The sequence below is a fragment of the Mauremys mutica genome, chromosome 10 (assembly GCF_020497125.1).
Source record: "Mauremys mutica isolate MM-2020 ecotype Southern chromosome 10, ASM2049712v1, whole genome shotgun sequence".
NCBI lineage: Eukaryota > Metazoa > Chordata > Testudines > Geoemydidae > Mauremys > Mauremys mutica.
In genome coordinates, this window is record NC_059081.1 from 3,243,908 (window position 1) to 3,266,523 (window position 22,616).

Here is a 22,616-nt window from a genome sequence, read left to right on the forward strand (position 1 = left end):
ATACTGAGGCACAGAGAAACATCACACAGGGGCAGGGGATTGAATCGGGGTCTTCCAAGCACTAGGCTCATGCTCTGACCATTTTACCGGCCTTCCTGGCTGAGCCAATCATGCAGAAGGGATGGGAAGATTCCCGTTTACTCGTCTATCTGGCTAACCGGAATGCAAGGAAGCTGGATGGGATTTTAGTTAAGGGTTATATCTACCCAACTAAATGTGAAGAGAATTGTCTTTGTATGCAAGCCCTCATGTGCTGTCTACCCTAGAAAGCAGCATGCCAGGGGAATCACAGTATCACAGGAGAGTCCTATGACCAGGTTGTGTCAGAGCTTGGGAAAACACGCTGCTTCCTGGCTTGAGACATGGTTTGGCTGGAGTATGAATTTGGGAGACTTCCTGGTTTAATGCGACCCCTTGATGCCGTGGTTTTCGCTAGTGTAGAAGGGCCCCTTTGGAGGCCTGCCCCCTTTGCTTCATGCCGTGGCTAATGGAGTACCACTCCGGACCAGGCCGGACCCAGAGACTGCTGGGCTGGGTTGGCTGATGTCTGGCTCCTGCAATGTACAATGCCTCCCTGGCCCTTCTGGGGAGCTCTCCGCATTCCTGCGCAGGGCAGAACGTGAGGGGCTGTGCTGATATTTGGAGGAGATTTTGAGGAATGTAAACACAGGAGCAGTGAGGGAGAAAAGCTTCTGTGTTTTCAATTAGCCTGCCTTGAAATTGGAGGGAGGCTGATCAAAGGTAGCTGATTGGCAGCAAAGGGAGCGGCTCCCGGGAGGAGGAGAGGGGGGCAGATCTCACATTCCAGTCTCTCTGGCAACACCTTTCCAAATCCTGCAGGGCAAGGGAAGGTCTGTGGATGTCAGGGCAACCTCCCCGCCCCAGTGCAAGCCAGGTGCATGGGACCCAGTTCTCTGGCACCCAGTGCAGAGGGGTAAAAAGAAACAGCCTCTCCACCACTGCAGTAGTGCGCTCCACCCCAGAGGCAGCTGCATTTCATGTGTGGCTGAAGCCAGGCCTATATATTGCCCGCAGTTTGTCCAGCATGGGGTGAAAGACATTCTGGAAACACGAGCTCATGTTGTTACATAGGCCGCCTGTACTCGCTTTCTTCTGGAAAGGGACTAGGATCCCAATTAGCGCTGTCGCCTTAACGAAGGTTCCTGCAACAGCCTCTTCCGCCTGGTTTATCAAATAATTTCCCTTTGCTCATTCCAGCCTCTCCTCCAAACTCCTCTGTGAAGTCTCACAGGACTTCTGCTTCAGTGGAAGGAACGCGTCCCCTTGTCCACACCCCTCGGAGAGCCGGCTCGCTCGTGGCCAGCCACTGGCTGTCGGCTGTCCAGGTTAGACTGGGTAGGGCCAGTTGGGAATTTAGTGAGCGAATGTTTTTCATTGGAAAATGCCAATTTGTCGAAACTGAACCTTTTTGTGGGGAGAGGTCGGTTTTGCCAAGTGTCCCATTTTGGAAAAGAGGTTTTGAAACTGGTACCACTGGCCTGCCCACCAGCCCCAGCCGCCCCGAGTCCTCGGCCACTAGCCTGCCCACCGCAGCCAGTCCGTCCCTGCCGCCCCAAGTCCTGGGCCACCAGCCTGTCCACCCCAGTCCAGGGCCACCGGCCTGTCCGTCCCAGCCGCCCCGAGTCCTGGGCCGCTGTCCTAGCCGCCCCGGCCTGTCCACCCTAGCCACCCTGAGTCCTGGGCCACCGGCCTGTCCACCCCGGCCAGTCCACCCCAGTCCTCGGCCACCGGCCTGTCCGTCCCAGCCGCCCCGAGTCCCAGCCCGCCTTAGCCCCAGCTTTGGGGGAGAGGCTGAGCGAGGGCGGAGCCTCGGGGCAGAGCGTGAGCGGGGCCCTGCCTGGCTGTTTGGGGAGACTTAGCCTCCCTTGGCCTGTGATACCCGCCAGTGCTGTAACAAGGGCGAGGCGAGGGAGGCACTTGCCTCGGGCGCGGAAAGCGGAGAGGCGCAGCTCTGCTGCTGCCGCTAATTCAGCGGCGGGTTCCTGAGTCCCTGTCGGAAGGAAGGACCCGCCGCCGAAGAGCCTGGAGCCGCCCCTTGCCTCGGGCGCAAAATTTCCTTCTGACGGCTCTGATACCCGCTGCCCATGGCCAGTCGCTAAGTCACGGACAGACAAAGAGGCAGGCAGGACCCACAGATAAAAGCTGTTCGCTCCAGGGTGAGTGGCTCTGTTGAGGAGAACGGGAGCGTTGCCCCCAGGAGAAGGTCCTTTGAAGAGCAGGACACTGCGTCTCACCCAGCAGCAGCCTCTCCATCGGCGGATCCCCTTCCCAGCCTCCAGGCGAGGAAGCTGCAGTCCCAGCCGCGTGCGCGTTTCCTCCCCAGCATTCCCAGCCATCTCGTCAGGCGGATTCAGCCAGCCAGGTGATGGACACTGCTCGGGAAGCGCCAGTCCCCAGGAACAATGGGTTTTCCTTGCATTGTTTTTTTCCCCTCCACCTTGTCCCTTTGCCTCAGGACCAGGAAAAAAAATTCTATATAAGGGAACGGCAGAGTGTGGAAAACAAGAGCGGAGCCGGGCTGGGAGCAGGGGTGGCTTTCCAGGAATGGCATGAGGAGGGGCCGGGGGTCAGGGCTGACGGGCCGGGGGAGGAGAAATAGCAGCGCTTCCCAGAGGAGTGAGCCGTGCCGAACGCGGCCCGCGTGGCACCTCGCCCGGCAGCGGGCGTTGCGGCGTGGCTCGGTGGGAGCCCTTTGGGGCCTGCTTTCTGTCAGCTCGGCTCTGTCTCCAGGGGGAGCGTCTGTCTCGTGCTTTATAAGGTGCTGCAGAAAGGCCGGGTGCTGCTGGTCAGAGCTGGAGCGACTGACATTGCGCCACACCAAGGCCGGGCCGTGGCTTTTGCCAGGGATGCGTGGGGTCTTGGGCCGGCCCGGGGTGACGGTTGCTGACTGGCTTGGGGTGGGGAGAACTGGGTCCCATTGAGTTACTGCCTGGCAGTGGCATCATCTCACAGTCACTGCCTGTCTTGACTGAGCGCCTCCCCCATGCCACTGTGTGTGGCACAGCACCCCCTGGTACCAGACCGGGGCACTGGGGTCAGCCCTGGCTGTGAGGGGAGAGTGCCCCCTACTGAGCCCCCGACTCCCTGCAGCACAGCGCCCCCTAGTGCCATGCTGGGGCATTGGAGTCAGCTCTGGCTGTGAGGGGAGAGCGCCCCCTACTGAGCCCCCGACTCCCTGCAGCACAGCGCCCCCTAGTGCCATGCTGGGGCACTGGGGTCAGCCCTGGCTGTGAGGGGCGAGTGCCCCCTACTGAGCCCCCGACTCCCTGCAGCACAGCGCAGCGCCCCCTGGTACCAGACCAGGGCACTGGGGTCAGCCGTGGCTGTGAGGGGAGAGCGCCCCCTACTGAGCCCCCACCCTGTCCCCTCCAGCACAGCGCCCCCTAGTGCCAGACGGGGGCACTGGGGTCAGCCCTGGCTGTGAGGGAAGAGCGCTCCCTACTGAGCCCCCAACTGCCTGCAGCACAGCGCCCCCTAGTGCCGAGATGGAAAACTGGGACCACAGGTTAAAGCCTGCCACACTCTATGACCAGCCCCGCTCCCTGCAGTGCCCTGCTCTTGGGAGTCTCCCCTCCACAGACTTGCCCTGCTCGCCTCGGGTGAGCTGTTATCAGTCTGACGTCTTCTCGTTGCAGCCCCCAGCCTGAGGGCTCAGCCCCCTGGCAGTGAGGGGACAAGGACCCAGGCCTAGAACTACCCCCTCCTGCAAGAAGCAGGGGCTCTAACGTCCTCCTGCAGGCCCAGCACCAGGAGTGGCGAGGGGACTGGTCACCTGACAGCCCCAGAACTGCCTCGGCTCCAGCTGACGGGGAGCCCCCCCCCCCCCCCCCGAGCTGTGCATTGCAGAGACTTTCCAAGCCGCTCGCGGGACGGGGGCCCCAGAAAGACAGCAAACGGCCCCGGTCGGTGTTCCCTGCTTGTGTTTCAGGCCTGCTGGCTAATAGAGAATCATAGATCAGGGTTGGAAGGGACCTCAGGAGGTTCTAGTCCAACCCCCTGCTCAAAGCAGGACCAATCCCCAACTAAATCATCCCAGCCAGGGCTCTGTCAAGCTGGGCCTTAAACACCTCTAAGGAAGGAAAACATGCTCTTTGCGGGGGAACTAGAGGAATGGTGATGAATTGGGGGGCGGGAGCAGCACTTTGTTGGTGTCCGGCTATCCCGCGTTGCACCGGGCCGGGTGCCGACCGAACGCAGGAGCTCGGGTCTGCGACGGCCCGTGCGCGGTACTCGAAATGAACAGACCCTTGACAGCCTGATCCCGGGAGCGAGGCGTGAGGTGGGGGCCTGCAACCCGTGCTGGCATTAAAGGAGTGTGCTGCCCAACGTGATCGCCGAGACAGCCGCGGCTCTTTGGAGCTGGCCGGTGCATCTCTACCGATTCAGCCACCCGGCCGCCTTGATCAAAGGCAGGCCGTGATTCGGGGCGATGAGGGGCGGCGCGCCCGCGTCTGAATAACAAGAGAGGGAATCAATGTTACGTCTCGCTCCCGCATAGTGTCTTAACCCCTGGAGGCAGCGGAGGCAGGAGCGGCCAGAGATGGGCGGATGAGTCTGCTGGGTATTTATGTAGCAAGTGTGGATCGGCTTGGCCACAAGGACTGGAGCGGGGGGATGAAACCCTCAGGTTTAGCTAGTGGCTCTGTCTCTCATGTACATGCCCAGTAGGGCGACCAGACAGCAAATATGAGAAATCGGGACAGGGGGTGGGGGGGGGGGTTAATAGGAGCCTATATAAGAAAAAGACCCCAAAATCAGGACTGTCCCTATAAAATCGGGGCATCTGGTCACCCTAATGCCCGGGCTCCGGGTCTCTGATCTCGCCAACTCTGCCTTTCTGCCCCAAGGGCCCCGAAATCAGGAGATAGACCTAAACATCATGAGATTTTTATATATAAAACCGACATTTTGGGGGCTTTTCCTTTCCGTTCTGGTTTATGAGCTTTTACGTCATGTTTTCCAGCTTTTCTCTATAACCAGGAGGCCTAGAAACTTGCTCTTTCTTTGAAAGTGAGATCCACGATTCTCCTCCGGTCACGTGTCTCCGGGAGCTGAGGCTTTAAGGGGAACAACAAATATTGTGAGATGCGATAAACGCACCCGTTAGCGCTGTGCAGAATGGTCCCCGGCTCCATCCGTTTCCCCCTGCCCCACTGTAGGGTGAAGGCCTCTTCTGTGGTGCTCCTGTCCGTTCAGCTGTATTTTCACCCTCGCTGTCTGGCTAAAGACTCCTCTACGCTCCCTTTGCCCATCGCATGCTTGCTCCTGGCAGATCAAGAGGAGGCATGACCCTCTGCACAGAATGCATCTGCCCCGCTGGGTTTGCTGACGGCTGGTCTGTGGCCATTTCACCTGGAGGACCACAGGACAGCCCCGCCGCACTTGCTTATTTGGCAGCTAACTTTGGCTCCCCAGGCCCGGCTGAATTACTGTTAGTCAGTGTACTGGGCTGGAGTAGTGTGCATGGCTTCCATCCTGGAGCGCTTGGTGCTGTGCAAAACCAGACCAAAGAGAGGTGCCGTCCTGTCCCTGTTGTGGGGGAGCCGTGCTGGGAGGTATGGGGGGGGGTTGAGAGTCAGATGCAGCGGCAGGGCTTTGAGGAGGTTGCCGGGACCCGCGTCGGTCCAGGCAGACAGGGAGCGCCTTCCGGGGAGGAATGTCTTACCCGTCGGGACGGTGGCGCCGTGCCTTGTGGGCATTTCCCAGCCTTCCTCTGAAACCCGCGGCGTTGGAGGCGTGATCGGCTAGGACGGGAGATGGGTCATTCTGTAATTGTCCACTTGGGGGGGATCTTGCCCCTACCCTGATGCAGTTGGTGTTGGCCACGGCTGGAGGCGGGATATAGCAACTAGATGGACCAATAGTCTCCTCCGCTGTGGGCAGGAGACAGGGACACTGGACCACAGGAACCTGGGGCCAGATCCTCAGCTGGTGTAAATGGGTGTAGCTCTCAAATCAGGTGGCTTGACACCAGCTGAGGATCTGGCCCTGGCACCGGGGTGCCCCCTGCTGGAGGGTCTGTGACAGGGGTCACCCGGGGCAGCAACGGCATGTGCCATAGCCAGTGTCTTGGTATGATGAAGTGGGAATCTTCTTAATGTTTCCTCTGAATACTGTGGGTGCCTCAGTTTCCCCTGTGCATTTCTTAAGTCTCTAGCTGATGGGATAAGGGGGTGTGATTGTTGCAGAGCAAAGGGCCAATGCACATAAAGGGCCGACACTCTGTCTCCTGGCAACTAATGGCCGGGGCCCTTCCCCCCTGCAAGAGGATAGCTAAAGGTGGGGGAGAACAAAGAAATCAGGTGACCTCCTGGCCCGGGAAAGGAACAAAGCCCAGAAGAGGAGGGGCTGGAGGGGGTTTCAGTTTGGAGCTGGCTGGGGACGGGGAGTGAGGGCAGACGGGGTGTCTGGCTCACTGCCCCCCCCAGAATGGACCCGGCTGAGGGGTCCCGTTCTCTGTACCCACAAGCTCTGTTTTAGACCATGTTCCTGTCATCTACTAAACCTCTGTGTTACTGGCTGGCTGAGAGTCACGTCTGACTGCGCAGTGGGGGGGCAGGACCCTGTGGCCCCCCCAGGACCCCGCCTGGGTGGACTCGCTGTGGGAAGCGCACGGAGGGGCAGAGGATGCTGAATGCTCCAAGGAGAGACCCAGGAAGTGAAGCCGTGTGAGCTGCTTGCCCTGGAGACAGGCTGCTCACAGAGAGACTTCACCAGAGTCCTGCCTGGCTTTGTAGGGAGCAGTTCCAGACTCCAGAGCATCGCCCGGGGACTCCGTGACGCTTGGCGTGCGAGGCGCAGGCCGGAGCATCTCCACTGAGCCGGACAGGGCAGGAGATTACAGTGCTCGCTTCTCCCTCATTCCCGCACTGCTGCCCCCAATTTCTGCATCCCCCCCGCACAGGGGTGAAAGTAGAAATGGGGACTTTCCGGTATGGGGCTGGGTTGGGGCCGGCTCTGGCCCCCAGAAGGGGCGGGGCCTTGGGTAGAAGGGGCAGGCAGCCCCCTACGTAGCTGTGCCATGGCACCAGGGGATGCATCGCGGGCTGGCACCGGGCGCTGCTCACCCCCAAGGGGGGCTTCTTAAACGGAGCCTGCTGGGGCTGTTGTTTTGAGAGCGCTGCCTCTGCTGGGAGGGCCATGCAGGCAGGCGGAGAACGAACCCGCCCCGCAGACAGCTCGAGGGGGCAAATGCAGGGCGTGAGCTGGAGCAGTCCGGCTTCCCTAGAGCTATCATGGGCATTGCCTGCCAAGCTCCGGGTCGGGGGGGGGTCAGGTTGGAGGTGTATCCACCTCCCCAGGCAGTGCTGGACTTGCCGGTGCATGACCCTTGAACGGTTTGCAGGGACCTTATTGCCATCCCTGGTGGTCATGCAGCACCGGATTTCTGAGGGTGTTGTGTGTGGGGGGCGGTGAAGGTGTGGGAGGTGATCTCTGTTATTGGACCAGCTTCTGCGATGAGATAGGGACAGGTTCTCCCGGCACAACGCCAGGTGGAACAGATTGCTTGGCAGAAGTAGCTAGTGATAGTGTAAGGGACCATTTCAGATACAGCGGCCCATTAACACCCCTGCAGTCGTGAGACAGAAAAGGGGGGCTAGTGGGTAACCGAGTGTTGTAATGAGCCACAAATCCAGTGTCTCTGCTCAGTCCAGGGATTTTAGTGTCTAGAGTTATGAACTGAAGCTCCCAGGCAGGTTTCCTTTGAGGATGGAGAGGTCAGTTCTAGATCATCGCTTTGTGAAAAGTCTTTGCCCGCAGGCTGGAGGATGTTTGGGTCATTTATCTTATGAGGAGAGGCTGAGGGAACTGGGGTTATTTAGTCTGCAGAAGAGAAGAGAAGAATGAGGGGGGATTTGATAGCTGCTTTCAACTACCTGAAAGGGGGTTCCAAAGAGGATGGAGCTCGGCTGTTCTCAGTGGTGGCAGATGACAGAACAAGGAGCAATGGTCTCAAGTTGCAGTGGGGGAGGTCTAGGTGAAAAACTGTTTCACGAGGAGGGTGGTGAAGCACTGGAATGGGTTCCCTAGGGAGGTGATGGAATCTCCTTCCTTAGAGGTTTTTAAGGCCCGGCTTGATGAAGCCCTGGCTGGGATGATTTAGTTGGGGATTGGTCCTATTTTGAGCAGAGGGTTGGACTAGACCCCTCCTGAGGTCCCTTCCAACCCTGATAGTCTATGGTTCTATGATCTGTGTGAGTTTGTTCGAGAGTGCGGTGATTGTCTGGTTTCACCCCCGTCGCTGTTACTGGGGCATGTGGTGCACTGGATGGGGTGCAGCACATGTGATGGGCACATGTCAGACCCATGGAGCTTGAAAGGTGCGTTGTGGTGGGTGAGTGAGCTTTTAAAGTCATCTAAGGGGACTTCTACGTCCCTCACAGAACGGGTGGATGGAGCTCCAGGCAGAAGATCCGGGGTGAAATGCTGGCCCCATCGAAGTTAATGGGACTTTTGCCATTGACTATCCTGGGGCCAGGATGTCACCCCACCCTCTCCTCTTCTAGACACCAGCTTTCGCGTCCCCGTGCGAGCTGTGTTGCTGGAGAAGATCTTCACGCACTGGCCTGGCGGGGCACCCAGGAATACCCTGCAGGGGCAGGCAGGGGCTGGCTCCTTTCCACCTCCCCCATTGGGCCTCTGTTCCCTCTTGCTTCCGTGCGCCTTTCACCTGTGTGTGCAAAGAGCGAATACAAGCATTGAGAGCTCACAGTGGGGATGTTTCTCCCAGTCACTGGCCAGTGGTGCCTTTAGCGTGTTTCGCGGGAGAAAAGAGACAGGCCGGGGCTGTGTGGACTATAAAGGGGATTTTGTCTGATGTGCCGGTTCCCAGCCCGCGCTGTCCAGCATCACCACAAGGGGTCTCCCGCAGAGGCCTGGCCTGAGCAGCCAGGGGATGGGGGCTGCCCTGGCAGATGCTTTGGGAGAATGGGTTCAAGCCCAGGGTTAAGCGGAATCCCCAGCCAGGCTGGCTTGAGCGTGTGTGGGGAACGGGGCCACCGTGTAGCTGGAGGGGGGTGAATGAAATCCCGAGGCCCCATCCTGGGCCGGTGCTGTCGTGTGAGGCCTGAACCCTGGGGTGCCCTACACAGGGCAATAGCATTGCACAGAAGGGGAACCTCAATCCTGACCCTCAATCCTGAATGGCAGCCCCACCCCCAGCTCTGCTGATACTCCTCCGTCCCACCCCGCAGCCCCCTGCTAGCCCAGCCCCGCCCCCAGCTCTGCTGATACTCCTCCGTCCCACCCCGCAGCCCCCTGCTAGCCCAGCCCCACCCCCAGCTCTGCTGATACTCCTCCGTCCCGCCCCACAGCCCCCTGCTAGCCCAGCCCCACCCCCAGCTCTGCTGATACTCCTCCGTCCCACCCCGCAGCCCCCTGCTAGCCCCGCCCCACCCCCAGCTCTGCTGATACTCCTCCATCCCACCCCGCAGCCCCCTGCTAGCCCAGCCCCACCCCCAGCTCTGCTGATACTCCTCCATCCCACCCCGCAGCCCCCTGCTAGCCCCGCCCCACCCCCAGCTCTGCTGATACTCCTCCGTCCCACCCCGCAGCCCCCTGCTAGCCCAGCCCCACCCCCAGCTCTGCTGATACTCCTCCATCCCGCCCCGCAGCCCCCTGCTAGCCCAGCCCCACCCCCGGCTCTGCTGATACTCCTCCATCCCACCCCGCAGCCCCTGCTAGCCCAGCCCCACCCCCGGCTCCGCTGATACTCCTCCACCCCCCCCCGCAGCCCCTGCTAGCCCAGCCCCACCCCCCGCTCTGCTGATACTCCTCCGTGCCTACCAGCAGCCCCCTGCTAGCCCAGCCCCACCCCCAGCTCTGCTGATACTCCTCCGTCCCACCCCGCAGCCCCCTGCTAGCCCAGCCCCGCCCCCCAGCTCTGCTGATACTCCTCCGTCCCACCCCGCAGCCCCCTGCTAGCCCAGCCCTGCTCCCCAGCTCCGCTGATACCCCTCCATCCCGCCCCACAGCCCCTGCTAGCCCAGCCCCGCCCCCAGCTCTGCTGATACTCCTCCGTCCCACCCCGCAGCCCCCTGCTAGCCCAGCCCCGCCCCCAGCTCCGCTGATACTCCTCCGTCCCACCCCGCAGCCCCCTGCTAGCCCAGCCCCGCCCCCAGCTCCGCTGATACTCCTCCGTCCCACCCCGCAGCCCCCTGCTAGCCCAGCCCCCCCCCCCAGCTCTGCTGATACTCCTCCATCCCGCCCCGCAGCCCCCTGCTAGCCCAGCCCCACCCCCCAGCTCCGCTGATACTCCTCCGTCCCGCCCCGCAGCCCCCTGCTAGCCCAGCCCCGCCTCCAGCTCTGCTGATACTCCTCCGTCCCACCCCGCAGCCCCCTGCTAGCCCAGCCCCGCCTCCAGCTCTGCTGATACTCCTCCGTCCCGCCCCGCAGCCCCCTGCTAGCCCAGCCCCGCCTCCAGCTCTGCTGATACTCCTCCGTCCCACCCCGCAGCCCCCTGCTAGCCCAGCCCCACCCCCAGCTCTGCTGATACTCCTCCGTCCATCCCCGCAGCCCCCTGCTAGCCCAGCCCCACCCCCAGCTCCGCTGATACTCCTCCGTCCCACCCCGCAGCCCCCTGCTAGCCCAGCCCCACCCCCAGCTCCGCTGATACTCCTCCATCCCACCCTGCAGCCCCCTGCTAGCCCACCCCTGGATTCCCCTGTCCCCCTTCCCCTCCCCGCCAGCTCTGCAGATGTCCCTCAGTCCAGCCCTGAGCTCTGCCCCTCACCACACATGCCTCCCCATGCAATTCACGGAGTGATTACGGCCTAAAGTGAAGCGACTTCTCCCAGCCCCAGGACACTGGACCTCAGCTCCCCGTGCATCCCATTTCCCCGTCAGCTGGCGCGTGGGTTGCACCCGGCGGTGTAACTTGTCTTGCTTGTATCCCAGGGTGGGGGGTTTTCCGCCTTCCTCTGGCCACAGCTGGGCGGGGTGAACCTGTGCGCTGAGGTGGGACGGAGATCCCCTGTTCCTAGGCTCCCGTGCCAGATAGCCAGTTTTGGGTGGGGGAAGGAATTTCCCCCCAGGTCACATTGGCAGGGTCACTGCTGGGTGCTTCCGCCTTTCTCTGCAGCATGGGGTGTGGGTCGCCTGCCAGGATCAGCCTGGCTTCCCCTCCCTGCCGTCAGCGGGGCCTCGGGCACTGGTCGCACGTGAGCTCCCCTGTTCGCTGCCTGTCCCCTGAGGACTGAAATGCTTTGGTCCAGCCGAGCTTGCAGGAACACAATACAGAGCTCAGGACCAGCGTGAAGCTGAGAGGCCTGTGATATACAGGAGGGGAGACTGATCCGCTGGCCTCACGCTCGGTGACAGGCCTCACCCGCAGGATCTACGCTCTCCAGTAGGGTCTCAATCAGGGCCCAAGCGGGAGCTCCCGAAATGCTGGCACTTCATTTTTTTTTTCTCATGCAAATGCCTAGAGACACTGTGTAAACAGCCCTCCTCCCACCGCCAAAACTCGGCTCGTGAGCAGGTCCAAGCCGAACATTCCAAGCGCTCTGTGGATCGGCGCCAGCCCCGGAGGGCAGGAGAACGGGGCCTTTTATGGTAGCATTTCTCCATTCAAATCGAAACCCCGACCCAGACCAAAACAGAGCCGGGAACACAAACACGGCTGCTGGGGCGCAGCCCAGGAGAGGGGGCCTGGGGGTTCGCAGGAGAAGGAAGAGCCAGTGATTAGCAGCCTGCCTGGCACAGCGTGAACAACGAGATGGACGGGGGTTGGACAAGCAAATAACCCTGCTTGTGGCGGGCGGCTGGGGAGGAGAAACAGCGGTTCCTTTTCAGTGCCATTAGCTGATTACTGGTAACGAGCGCATCCAGCTCTGGAACTGACCAGCTCGAAGGCCTCTGCAGAGCCATGCGGTGAGCACAGATGAAGGGCAAGATTCCCGCCCTCTGCCCCCCACAGCCCTGTCAGCAAACTGCAGGGAGCATCTCTAAGGGGACGAAACGCCCTAGTCAGGGCTTGTCGCCCTCTGATGAGCTTTCCACCAAAGGGGCCAGGCCCTGCCTGGCGCGGGGAGGGCTCTGGAAACGTGGCGGAGGCTACCTGCTAGTCACACACCGGTCCCTGGGACGTGGGCAGGTGGCGCAGGGTTCTGTGGAGAAGCGAGTGAGAACCTGAGGATGTAGCAACTCCTGGAACAGATCAGACCAGGCAGGCGTTCTGGGCAGCCCATGTTCACGGGCTTGTCTGCACCTGGACATTTACCGCAGTAGCTCTTCTGATGTAATTATCTAGGTATAAGCCCCATGTGGACTCTCCTCTTCCAGAATGAGAGCACCTGAGTGATTGTTTGGGAGTCGCTCCAAGTGGAGACAGATCCTGGGTGGGGGAAATGTGCTCCTTGGCGGTATAAGCAGGGGAACAGTTTACTTTTGTTGGCAGCATTGGAGCGCTGAAGAACAGGCCTGGTAGGGAGAGACTTGAGGAGCTGGGTTTAGCGTGAGAAGGAGAAGGTTAAGAGGTGACGTGCTCATGCTCCTTTGTAGGAGAAGGTTTCTGAGAGTAGGTGGCTCTTCCATCTAGGAGAAGAAGGAGCGGTGACATCTGTGGCTGGAAGCTGGAGCTGGAACAAGAAATAAAGCATTTAACGATGAGAGTCATTAACCACTGAAGAACTTGCCTAGGGATGTGGTAGAGCCTCCTCCACCTGAAATCTTTTTAAATCAAACTGGCTCTCGTCTGCCCCAGCTGAACCGGAAATGACAGGGCTTGATAACAGAGGCGCTGGATGAGGTTCCTTGGCCTGCCACGTGCTGGAGATCGGACTCGATGCTCATAACGGTCCCTTCTGGCTTTGAAGTCTATAAATCCAGTGCTCCGTGGAAAGGAGGGGAGGGACTCCAGATTCCCACCAGTGTAACCAAGAACTAGCCCTCAATTTGTTGCTGTTCCTTCCTGGTCTCCAGCCAAGTGACTCTTTGGGTGGGTGGGTCCATGGGTGGTCCGAGGACAGCCTGGCTCACCGGCCCCGGGCAGACCGGTGGGAATCACCACGGGTGGCTCCCCGCAGAGCAGCAGTTTCTGGACAATGTCCCCGAGTTGCCAGGAAAGACAGAGGCCTGTGGTGGGAGCAGACCTGAAGGAAGCCTCCTCGGGAATAGGGAGCGTCATTGTCCAGGTGGAAAGAGATTTGGCCTGAACCTCCACTGAAAGTCAGCCCACACTGGTTTGCTTTGGGAGGTGTGAAATGGTTGGATTCTTCTCAGTCATTTTTGTCTTTCCAAGTTGAGACTGGGAGCAGAAGTGCCAGGGCAGAACAGATCCTGTCTGGAGAACTCAGAGAACCTCCAGTGCAGGCAGCCGAATGTTGGGGTCTTCTCCAGATGTTGTGATGCCCCTGTCAGTGGGAATGCCCAGCTTTTAGCAAGTGACAGGAGCCGTGAGCTAAGGGTCCAAGCCCAGGCCTGGGAGCTGAGAGAAGTCTGTTCATTCCCAGCTCTGCTACGGACTCGCTGGGCATGAGAAGCCCCACGGCTGCGACCTGGGTGACTCCTGGGGGATGGGATCCCAGGGTGGCTGCCCGTATCCATGCCGCCACCTCTGCAAAGCAGGGAACAGCAGCCTGTGAGCTCTCCGGGTGCAAGCAGCACTGGATGTCCTGTCCATAGAGGTCCCACCTGACGGAGCCGACCACGTTCCCTGATTGGCCCAGCTGCACTAGACAAAACACCTGGAGGCTGTTTGTGCCACAAGGCTGATCCCTGGCCTGTGCTCCTGGTTCCAGTTCCCGGTTCCCTGCCCCGCTCCTGACGTCTCGCCCTAACTCTACTATGGCTGGTGTTCTTGGCTCTCCCCAGCCCAGACCCCACCCCCAGCAGCCAACCTCCCTCCCAGACCCTTAGGCAGGTGTGTGTGGGGGAGGGCGGGACTTGGACCTGTTCTGGGCACCACCAAAAATTACACAAACCTGTCGCCCCTGCTTGTAACAACCTTTTATGTACTTGATAACTGTTACCATGTCCCCTCTCGGTCTTCTCTTCTCCAGACTAAACAAACCCCAGTTCTTGCAATCTTCCCTCACGGGTCATGTTTTCTAGACCGTCAATCGTTTTTCTTGCTCTTCTCTGGACTTTCACCAATTTCTCCACATCTTTCCTGAAATGTGGTGCCCAGAACTGGACACAATAGTCCAGTTGAGGCCTAATCAGCGTGGCGTAGAGCAGAAGAATCACCGCTTGTGTCTTGTTTACAACATTCCTGTTGATACAGGATGTTCACTTTTTTTGCAACAGTGTGACACTGTTGACTCATATTTAGCTTGTGATCTGCAGTTCTCCTTCCTAGGCAGTCAGTGCCCATTTTGTATGTGTGCAACTGATTGTTCCTTCCTAAGTGGAGCACTTTGCATTTGTCCTGATTGAATTTCATCCTATTTCCTTCAGCCCATTTCTCCAGTTTGTCCAGATCGTTTTGAATTTTAATCCTATCCTCCAAAGCACTTGCAACCCCTCCCAGCTTGGTATCGTCCGCAAACTTTCTAATGATCCTGACTGCACAGGCGCATGTCAGTCTGACTTTCCGGTTGGTTGTGCAGTGCTTTGAGATCCTTGGATGGCAGGTGATAGTAGAGGGCAAAGCATCATTGTGTGAAACTGGCTTTAAGATTAGGACCCAGAACTATGTCTCAGCCTCACCCCCAATGCCCGGGGGTGTTCGTGTTGGGGGTCTTCACAGATTTTGAGTCTGGACGGGACCGATGAGATCACCCAGTCTGATCTCCTGCATCATCCAGGTCAGAGAACCCCCCAGTGATTCCTGCAGCAAGCCCGACACTTGTAGTTGAGATAGACCCAATGTTAAGATGTCCTAAAGAGCTCAAGTAATGGAGGACGGACCCCGTCTTTAGATCCATTGTTCCAGTGGTTAATTACCCTCACCGTTAAAACCTGGGGCCTTATTTGTAGCCTGAATTTCTCTAGCTGCAGCTTCCAGGCATTGCACGGTGTCCAGCCTCTGCTCCCAGAAGTCTGTTCGCCTTGTGGGGGGCTTGGATGAGTTAAAAGGACCCCGTTCCTTCAGTCTCTCGCTGCAAGCCGGCTTTTCCAGACCTGGAATCTTTCCCGTAGCTTTTTTCTGACCGCTCTCCGGCGTTACCAGGCTTGGTTTGGCTGGTTATAGAGATGTGGGCCAGTCGTGGAATTCAGAGCTGGCTCCGAGTCCAAGGCTTTGCGACGCGGGATTTGTTTTGGGGTGCTGGGAAGACCCCTCAGAAATGTTTGTCCATCCCAAGAATCTCAGCACAGGGCCTGAGAAACTCTGGAATGATGGGTGCCTAGAAACTCCAGTCGCTTCCCTGTGTCCGTCCGTCGTGGCCTGGGGGAACATGCAGGGGCTCGGGCCTTAGCTGCTCTTGCTGGGAAGTAGCTGTGGCTTCCCTGGCACGGGTGTCTCAGGGCCGTATCAGTCTCAACAAATAGTTTTGAGCCACAAGCTCCTTCCAGGAAATTCGGGGCTGGAGTGACTGTGCGAGTGGCAGGACATGCTGGGCGGAGCGGAGAGGAGCTTGGCGTGTGGTGGGGGGCTGGGGCGGTGCGAAAGTGAGCCGGCAGAACTGGCCTTTCGCTGCCCTTGACCCTGCTTGACTGCCGTGGGTAAAGCTCATCCTGCCTCTAGCGGAGAAAAGGGCTGGTACGGGAGCGGCGTGAGGCCCAGCTGTTGTCGCAATCAGGATGACGACTGGGCCACTCTGCCCTGCTCGGCAGGAGCCCAGGTTTCAACCCCTTCCAGAGCCATTCGATATCCAGATCCTGAGTCCTTTGGCAAATCCGGACCTGAGCCGGGGACCAGAATGTGGTCCTTGAATACGGAGCAAACAAAGACCGAGGTTAATTAGCAGTAATTTGCCTCTGGTAATTAGTGGAACAATAGCTTGGCTGGGTCGTCTGGCGTCTGTGGTCTTTTGCTCCACTTCAAATGTTCCGTACATGCTGCTTAGCCCAACTTTACATAATGACCCCGGGCCCTTCAGGACTCCGAGCACAGGCCCTGTCATCTGAGCTAAAGGAGCTACACGGTTGGCAAGTAGCAGTGGTAGGTTGTTACCCTCTGCAGCCCAGCCATTAGAGGGGGCCACTGTGGTAGGACGGCCTTTTGATAGCAGCCGAGGCCTCTATTCACACAGGACCGCAGCATCCATAAGAGCAGACGGCGCTGTCATCAGCTACTGCAGCCGCTTGCCTGCGGCACGAGGGATAGAACTGATGACCTGCTCTCTGAGCACACGGCCCCAGCCCCTCAGGCTGAAGGGCAGTCTCCATCAAGGAGGCACAGTTTCAAAGAGCTCTAGTAATTAACTCATTAGTTAATTCAGTAAATGAGCTCTCAGGAGGATTACCCCTAAATACTCCCCCGGTCTTAATATAGAGCACTGCTTCAGCCTATCCAAACAGTAATCCTTGGCCCAGCAGCTTTATACCCATTCAGCAGATGAGGAAACTGAGTCACGGGGCGGGTAAGGGACACGCCTGAGCTTAGAGAGAGCCTAAGCATCGGAACCAGCAACCAAAATGAGGCGTCCCATTCCCAGGCTCAGACCGTGATCCTCAGCCTCTCTCTTGCTTCTGTTGGGGTTTGTCTTGTCATGGCTTCAGCCACTAGATAAACCCTGCAGCGGGCGGCCCGTCCATCCATCAGTGCCTGTCCCCGGGGTATCTGAGCACTGAGCCAGCCCCGGCGGGCTCCCCCCGGCTGTCGCTGGCTGGGCACTACCCCAGCAGCTCGCCGGCTAAGACAGTAACCGTGCACCACGAATCATTTTTTCAGCATCTTTCACTGAAGCTGCTTCTCACGGCGCTGGCAAAGGGCTGATTTAAGGAGGCGGAGAAGTGACACGTAGGGCGTTGCAGGTGCTGCGCAGTCGGATGCTCTTGCACGAGCGTGTGGGCTGCCGGGGCGGACTCTGATGCTCGGGGAGCGGAGGGTGCTTGGAGGGAAGACGGCTGTGAGGCACAGGGAGGGACCTGGCAGTGCTGACCGTGACCAAAGGTTAATGCCCCCGACACGTGGCAGCAGCCAGTGGCTACTGTGACGAGCTACCAATGTAGGAGATCAGCTTTCCGGCGCGGCTCCAATCACGGAGCATTTCCTTTCTTCTGCGTGAGGTCGCTGCAGCTGTTGGGTTTCTGGGAGCAGCAGGTGGGAGGGAGAGGAGCAGTGGGAGGGGGGCACATCATGTTTTTTGGGGGGGAGCAGCTGCAAGGGTCTTACAAGCACCTTCCGGCACTGAGGGACGCATGTGGGGACAGCCTCTAGGAGCTGTGAGCAGAGCAGCTGCTTTCTGTGTTTGGTGTTTTTGCCCAAGTTCAATCTTTGAAGAATAAAACTGTGCCCGGGAAGAGACTCAGCCAGCCTGAGTGAGGGGAAACTGAGGCAGCGGCTAGCCCGAAGCCAGGCCAGGTAGGCGACAGCCTGGACGTAACAGGCGAGCGTGGGAATCCATGCTGCGCAAAGGGGAGCTGTGGTGCCCGAGTCGTCCCTCTGCAGAGGCTGCTCCCGCTTTCTAACACGGGGGCAGGGGATAGTGCAAAGCTCATGAGTGCAAGACCTTTGGTGCAAGACCTTTTTTCTCTGCCACAGCTGCCACCCGGGATAGCCAGCCTGGATTTTTCCTTCATTTCCCCTCCAACAGGGACCAGAGCCAGCATGAGCATCTTTCGATGAGCGCGACAGCTATTCACTCGCACCAACGTGAGTGACTAGCCGTGTCACGGGAGGCCTGGCAAGGTGCTTTGTGCGCGCGAGGCTCCGGCTATGAGGAAAGCCAGAGGCCGGCTGCTTGCACTGGGGGCTGTGCAGAGTGGGGGCAGCGTGGACAAAAGACGTTGCAAGGGACGGTTGGTCTTCGCAAGGGAGGGGCTGCTGGGCTCAGCAGAGGGGTCTGTGCGTCCTGCATGTGACGGGGGCAAGCAGGTGAAACGCGCCTGCTGAGTGTGCCTGGGGATCCCGCCTATCCGTGGAGGCTCATGCCACGTTAGCTAACAACCGTCGCACAGCTGGTGCGGGGCGCGGGGGAGGGGCTGCAGAGCAGGAATGTTCTATAACATACTCCCCCCTCCCCCCCGTGCCCAGCAGTAGCAGATGCCAGGGCCTAGCAAGATGGTTTCTCGCTGGAGGAGAAATCCGTGGCACGCACTCAGAGTTCACGCTTCGCCCAGCCCAACTCGACTGCCCAGGGAGCAATGCTGCCCCAAGAACTGACTCCGGCTAGGGCGATTCAGGCTCCCCTGCCATTTGCAACAGCTCCCACAACCAGAAACCGCATCACAAACCGAACAGCTGCACAAGCATTTTGCCAATGGTGTAATGCTGCCACCTGGTGACTCCCACTGTAATGGGACTAACCTGCCATGCGGTCGCCTTCTCCATGCTAGAGGCAAGTGCCGGCGTTCCCAGTCCTAGCCCGGGACTCCTTCAGGATCCTACCACCTAGAAACAAGGAAACCCACCTAATTTCCAAAGTAGTTGTGAAAATCTAATCGCTCTCCTCCTTAAGAGGCAGATCGATTCCTCTCCCTGTCAGACAAGTCACCTACTGTCTGCCCTTCAGCCTGGAACGTGCCAGGAAACCGTCAGATCCCCCACCTCGGCCCATGATGTGAGAAGGGGACTTGCGTTGAAAACAAAGGGATGCAGGGTTCAGGCAGAGAAAAGGAAATCCTTTACACTTCAGTCGGGGTAGTTCACTACCGGTGGGAATTGGGGGTTGTGGGGGGTGGTCATTGAGGCAAAAGCTGAGGCTGGACTCCAGATTCTGTAACTTTGCTGTGTGAGCTGAAATAGTGTTTCAAGGGGAGCCACTCTCATGCTGCAGGGCCGATCACCAGCCGGGGTCAGGAGGAATTTCTCCTTCCCTTGGTATAACACAGCTCCATTGATCAGGCTCATTGGTGTGTTCCCTGCCGCCTCTGGTGTTGGGGTAGGTCACCACCAGAGCGGATGGAACCACATGGAACACTCCCGTTCTTGGCATCAGAGGCCCCGATGGATTACTGCAACCGATCAGCGATGGGCTGGGTGCGTGGGTTAAGCTAATCCAGGAAATGATCATGGGGTTTTTGCAGATGTGTGTGCAAGTCCCATGCTGACGTCTCAAAGCTCTGCCATGATTAGAGAAGTGACCTCTGGAGGGGGCTGATTGCCACATACCACCAGCCACACGCTCTGATTTCTGGGTGTGTAGGAGCCTGTGTGAAAAGCAGTAGCCAGCCAAGTACGCTCAGATTACCGCCGGCAGTTAATATAGCGGCTCAGATCTCCCTCACATAGCCTGTGAGTGGGCCAAGGATCGGGGAGGATGGAGCCCGGGCCCTGGCGTGTTTGAGGCAGTCGGGTCCATGGGCAGGTCTCCCTCTTGTGAAGTGGTCGAGTGTTGCGCAGAATGGAAAGGCCGGTAGCCATCGCCAGTGGGTTGTAGACTGGTCCATCGCCCCCTTCCCTCTGCAGCGTCTCTGCACAGTTCAGCCCTTCCCCGGTCCGCGTGCAGGAGTGCAACCGTTCGCCAGAGCTGACCACAGCCGCGGGGCTCAGACATGGGGGGGGGGTCTCCATGGGCAGGCCCCCCAGCCCAGGTCGCGCCGTATGTAAGATGGCCGAGAGCCCGGTCTCTGCTTTGCCGCGCCGAGGGACTTGGGACATTCTAACGCTGGGTCTTTTTGTGTTTGCTTCGCAGGCGGCTACCCCGTGTGCGCCTCCCGTTACCTCTGAGCTGGTAAGTGAGCCGGCCCCTCCTCTCCTGGGCACTCTGGCCGCGGCTTCACGGCGGCTCCTGCCGCTGCAAAAAAGAACAGCGTGCCAGCATTGGCACCTGGGGAGGGAGCAGAGCATGGGGCTGGGAACCAGGGGAGCCGCATTCTTGGCTCTGCCACAGAGCCAGCGGTGCCTCAGTTTCCCTCTCTGTCCAACATGGGCCTGCTGTGGTCCTTCCCTGTGGCAGGGGCAGTGGGATGCTGTGAGGGAAGGAGCAGAATTATTCGGAACCATCTGTAGCGCCCGTTAGGGTGTCAGTGACCAGCTAGCTGGGTCTGGTATAGGGAGAGGAAGAACGGTCCAGGGTGTTAGCCTGGGACGTGCGAGACCTGGGCTCGAGTCCCTGCTCTGCACAGGCTCTGCCTTGGCCAAGTCACTTAGTCTCTCGGTGCCTCAGTTTCCCCTCTGTAAAATGGGGCTAGTGGCCCTGCCTCACAGGGGGTTGTGAGGTCAGTGGGCTGAAGGCGGCGAGGTGCTCTGATAGTGTGGTAAGGGGCAGGGGGGTTTAGGTAGATAGGGAGGTTGGCATGAGAGCGTCGTCTCCTGGTTGGGGGTGTGGGGTGGGCCCTGACTCTCCCGGGCAGAGTTTGCGTGGTGGGTGAGCGAGGGCTGTTCTCAGCCAGGCTGGTGCTGGGGTGTTTCCGAAAGGACCAGGCAAAGGACATTGAATTCCCTCCCCTCGCCGGGCTTGGCAGCCAGCTGCGTGTGCTCTGGAGTGAGCCCGGCTGGCTCTGAGAGCTGCCACGGGACGCTTCACCCACCCCTCTCCATCCTGTCCCCAGAGCCCCGTGCCGCACCGAGGCAAAGAGCTGTCTGAGCAGACAGCTCGGAAATGGGACCCATCCGCGGGCCAGTAGGGGGCACTGTTGCCTCCCGGTCAGTACTGAACTTCTGCTGCCCAGCAGGGTTTAGCAGGTGCTGTCTAGCGAGGGGAACCGGCTTCGCGAGGAGGAGTCAGTCCCAGCTCGTGGCTAATGCTGATCGGGAAGTTTCTTGTGGCGCCCTTGGAGCGAGTGTTGATGCCGGGCATCCTGGGGTAGTTATGTACTGCCTGCCGCAGTAAGGAAAGCCCCTTCGGTTTCACTTCTCTGGCTACTACCACCGTCCCCCTTTCAGCAGCAGGTGAATTCCCTCCTGATGTGACGAATCTGGGCTGTTGCTGTGCTCAGACCCCGGTGAGAGAACGTGGCTCCCCCTGCTCAGAGCTGCAGGAGAATCGCCATTAGCAGTATAGGGCCTATGGCACGCAGAGGAGCAGTTCCAATTCCCTCCAGTAGAGGGCAGTGGTGCACATACGCACTAGCCGTTTCTATGGAGGGGTGGCGTCGCAGTAGCAAACGGCTGGTGCGCGATGCATTTTGGCCTCAGGATCCTCAGCTGGTGGCCTGTGTTCACTTTCGGAGGCCTCGGCTCAGCACAGCCGACTCTTGCGGAATTGCTGTTTGCCACAGATCAGCAGTTCAGCTCCCCGCGCCTCTTGCGGTTGGGTCGGCCTGGGAAAGATATTCAGAGCTCAGAGGCAGCTCAGTTCTGGTTCAGCCGCTCTGTGGGCCTAATCCGTGTGCCAGCGGGGACGATAGCAAAGGGGATGTGGGGGATAGGAGGCAGATGCTGCAGGCTTTCCTGTTCTCGGGGCCTGGCCTCTCCTCTGCCACCTCCCCTGAGCATTGGCAGTCACAGGTGGGTCGGGAATTGCCGGGAGCAGGTGTCTATCCCGGAGCGCTCATTTTATGGCCCTGTGCACTTGGAAAGCCCTGCAGGAAATCGGCCTGGGAACCCTGCATTCAGGTCAGGACCCAATTCTCCTTGCCGAATTCTAGGGGGCAGTTAGTCAGGATGTTTGGTTCGGTCCGGGATAGAAACAGGGCCGAGGTGCAATGCTCAGATCCAGAGCCAGGTTAGGATCTGGCCCGGCTCAACCCCGTGGGCTCTGGGATAGAGATACGGGCCAGCTGTACAATTCAGGGCTAGACCCGCAGTGCGACCCCGAGCCCCCAGGAAGTCTGAGGAGGGCTTGGGCCAGGATCCATTTATAACACAGGAGTCTTACCCCATCCCAGTGACAGTCAGTTCCCATCACACCAGGGGCACGCTCGGAGTCCAGCACAGCCGAGTAATTCTTGTCCTCGCCTCACCCTGATGGTCTCATTTGAAATTGGTGGGCTGTGCCAGGAGCAATACAGCTCGGGGCGCGGGGGGTCTGCCATTTTGAAGGCCGAGCCAGGAGAAGCTCTTCCTGCTGTGGGCTCACACAGCTTGCAATTCCCTTCTTTGTGCATGAAGCTCTGCTGTCCTCAGCAGCCTAAACGCGTATGTGCCCCGGGCGGAGAACAGCGGGGACCCACCAATGCAGTGGCAGGGAACTGACTAGGTGAAATACACCCAGATGATCCCAGTTGATGAACTCCTAGTGCGGGTTGGTGGTTAGCCACGGAGCAGGGCATTTGAGAAGTGACGTGGGGCCGGTGCTGCGTCTTCCCTGTGCCCGACTGACAATCGAATCCCTAGGGAGGGGCTCAGAGCACTGAGCCATTGCGGCCTGATCCAGCAGGGCACTCGCGCACGGGCCGCGTTCAAAGGGACTTTGACGCACACAAAGAGCTGGGCGGGAGCAGGGCCTTATCCGGGCCCTTCGAACCTGCGGGCCGTCCCTCTGAGCTTGCCCCCTGCCCGCCCGGCCGCAAGCCGGCCACGTGCTGCGTCGGAGCCTTGCCGCTTGGAGATAAGGGGGTTGATTGGGCGCCGTGCCACTGAGGGTTATTTTGACATCTCTGCGGTTAATGTAAGGAGCCAGCGACTCCACCCGCTGTCTCCAGGGCGGGCTTTTCCCTGCCTA

At 59.3% G+C, this 22,616-nt stretch overlaps 1 protein-coding gene across 9 annotated transcripts in view; it reads left to right on the forward strand.

Annotated features, from left to right (window-relative positions):
- TNS1 (tensin 1) overlaps positions 1-22,616 on the forward strand; it is a 267,429-nt gene that overhangs the window by 92,251 nt on the left and 152,562 nt on the right. For 7 of the 9 annotated variants that reach the window (XM_045031936.1, XM_045031937.1, XM_045031938.1 and 4 more), the window contains one exon: positions 19,704-19,742. The exons of 1 other annotated variant lie outside the window; for it this stretch is intronic. In XM_045031936.1, coding sequence (XP_044887871.1) covers positions 19,704-19,742 — 39 coding nt within the window. Of the gene's footprint in view, positions 1-17,647; positions 17,723-19,703; positions 19,743-22,616 lie in introns of those variants that run through there. One more of the 9 variants, XM_045031945.1, reaches the window with a different exon arrangement.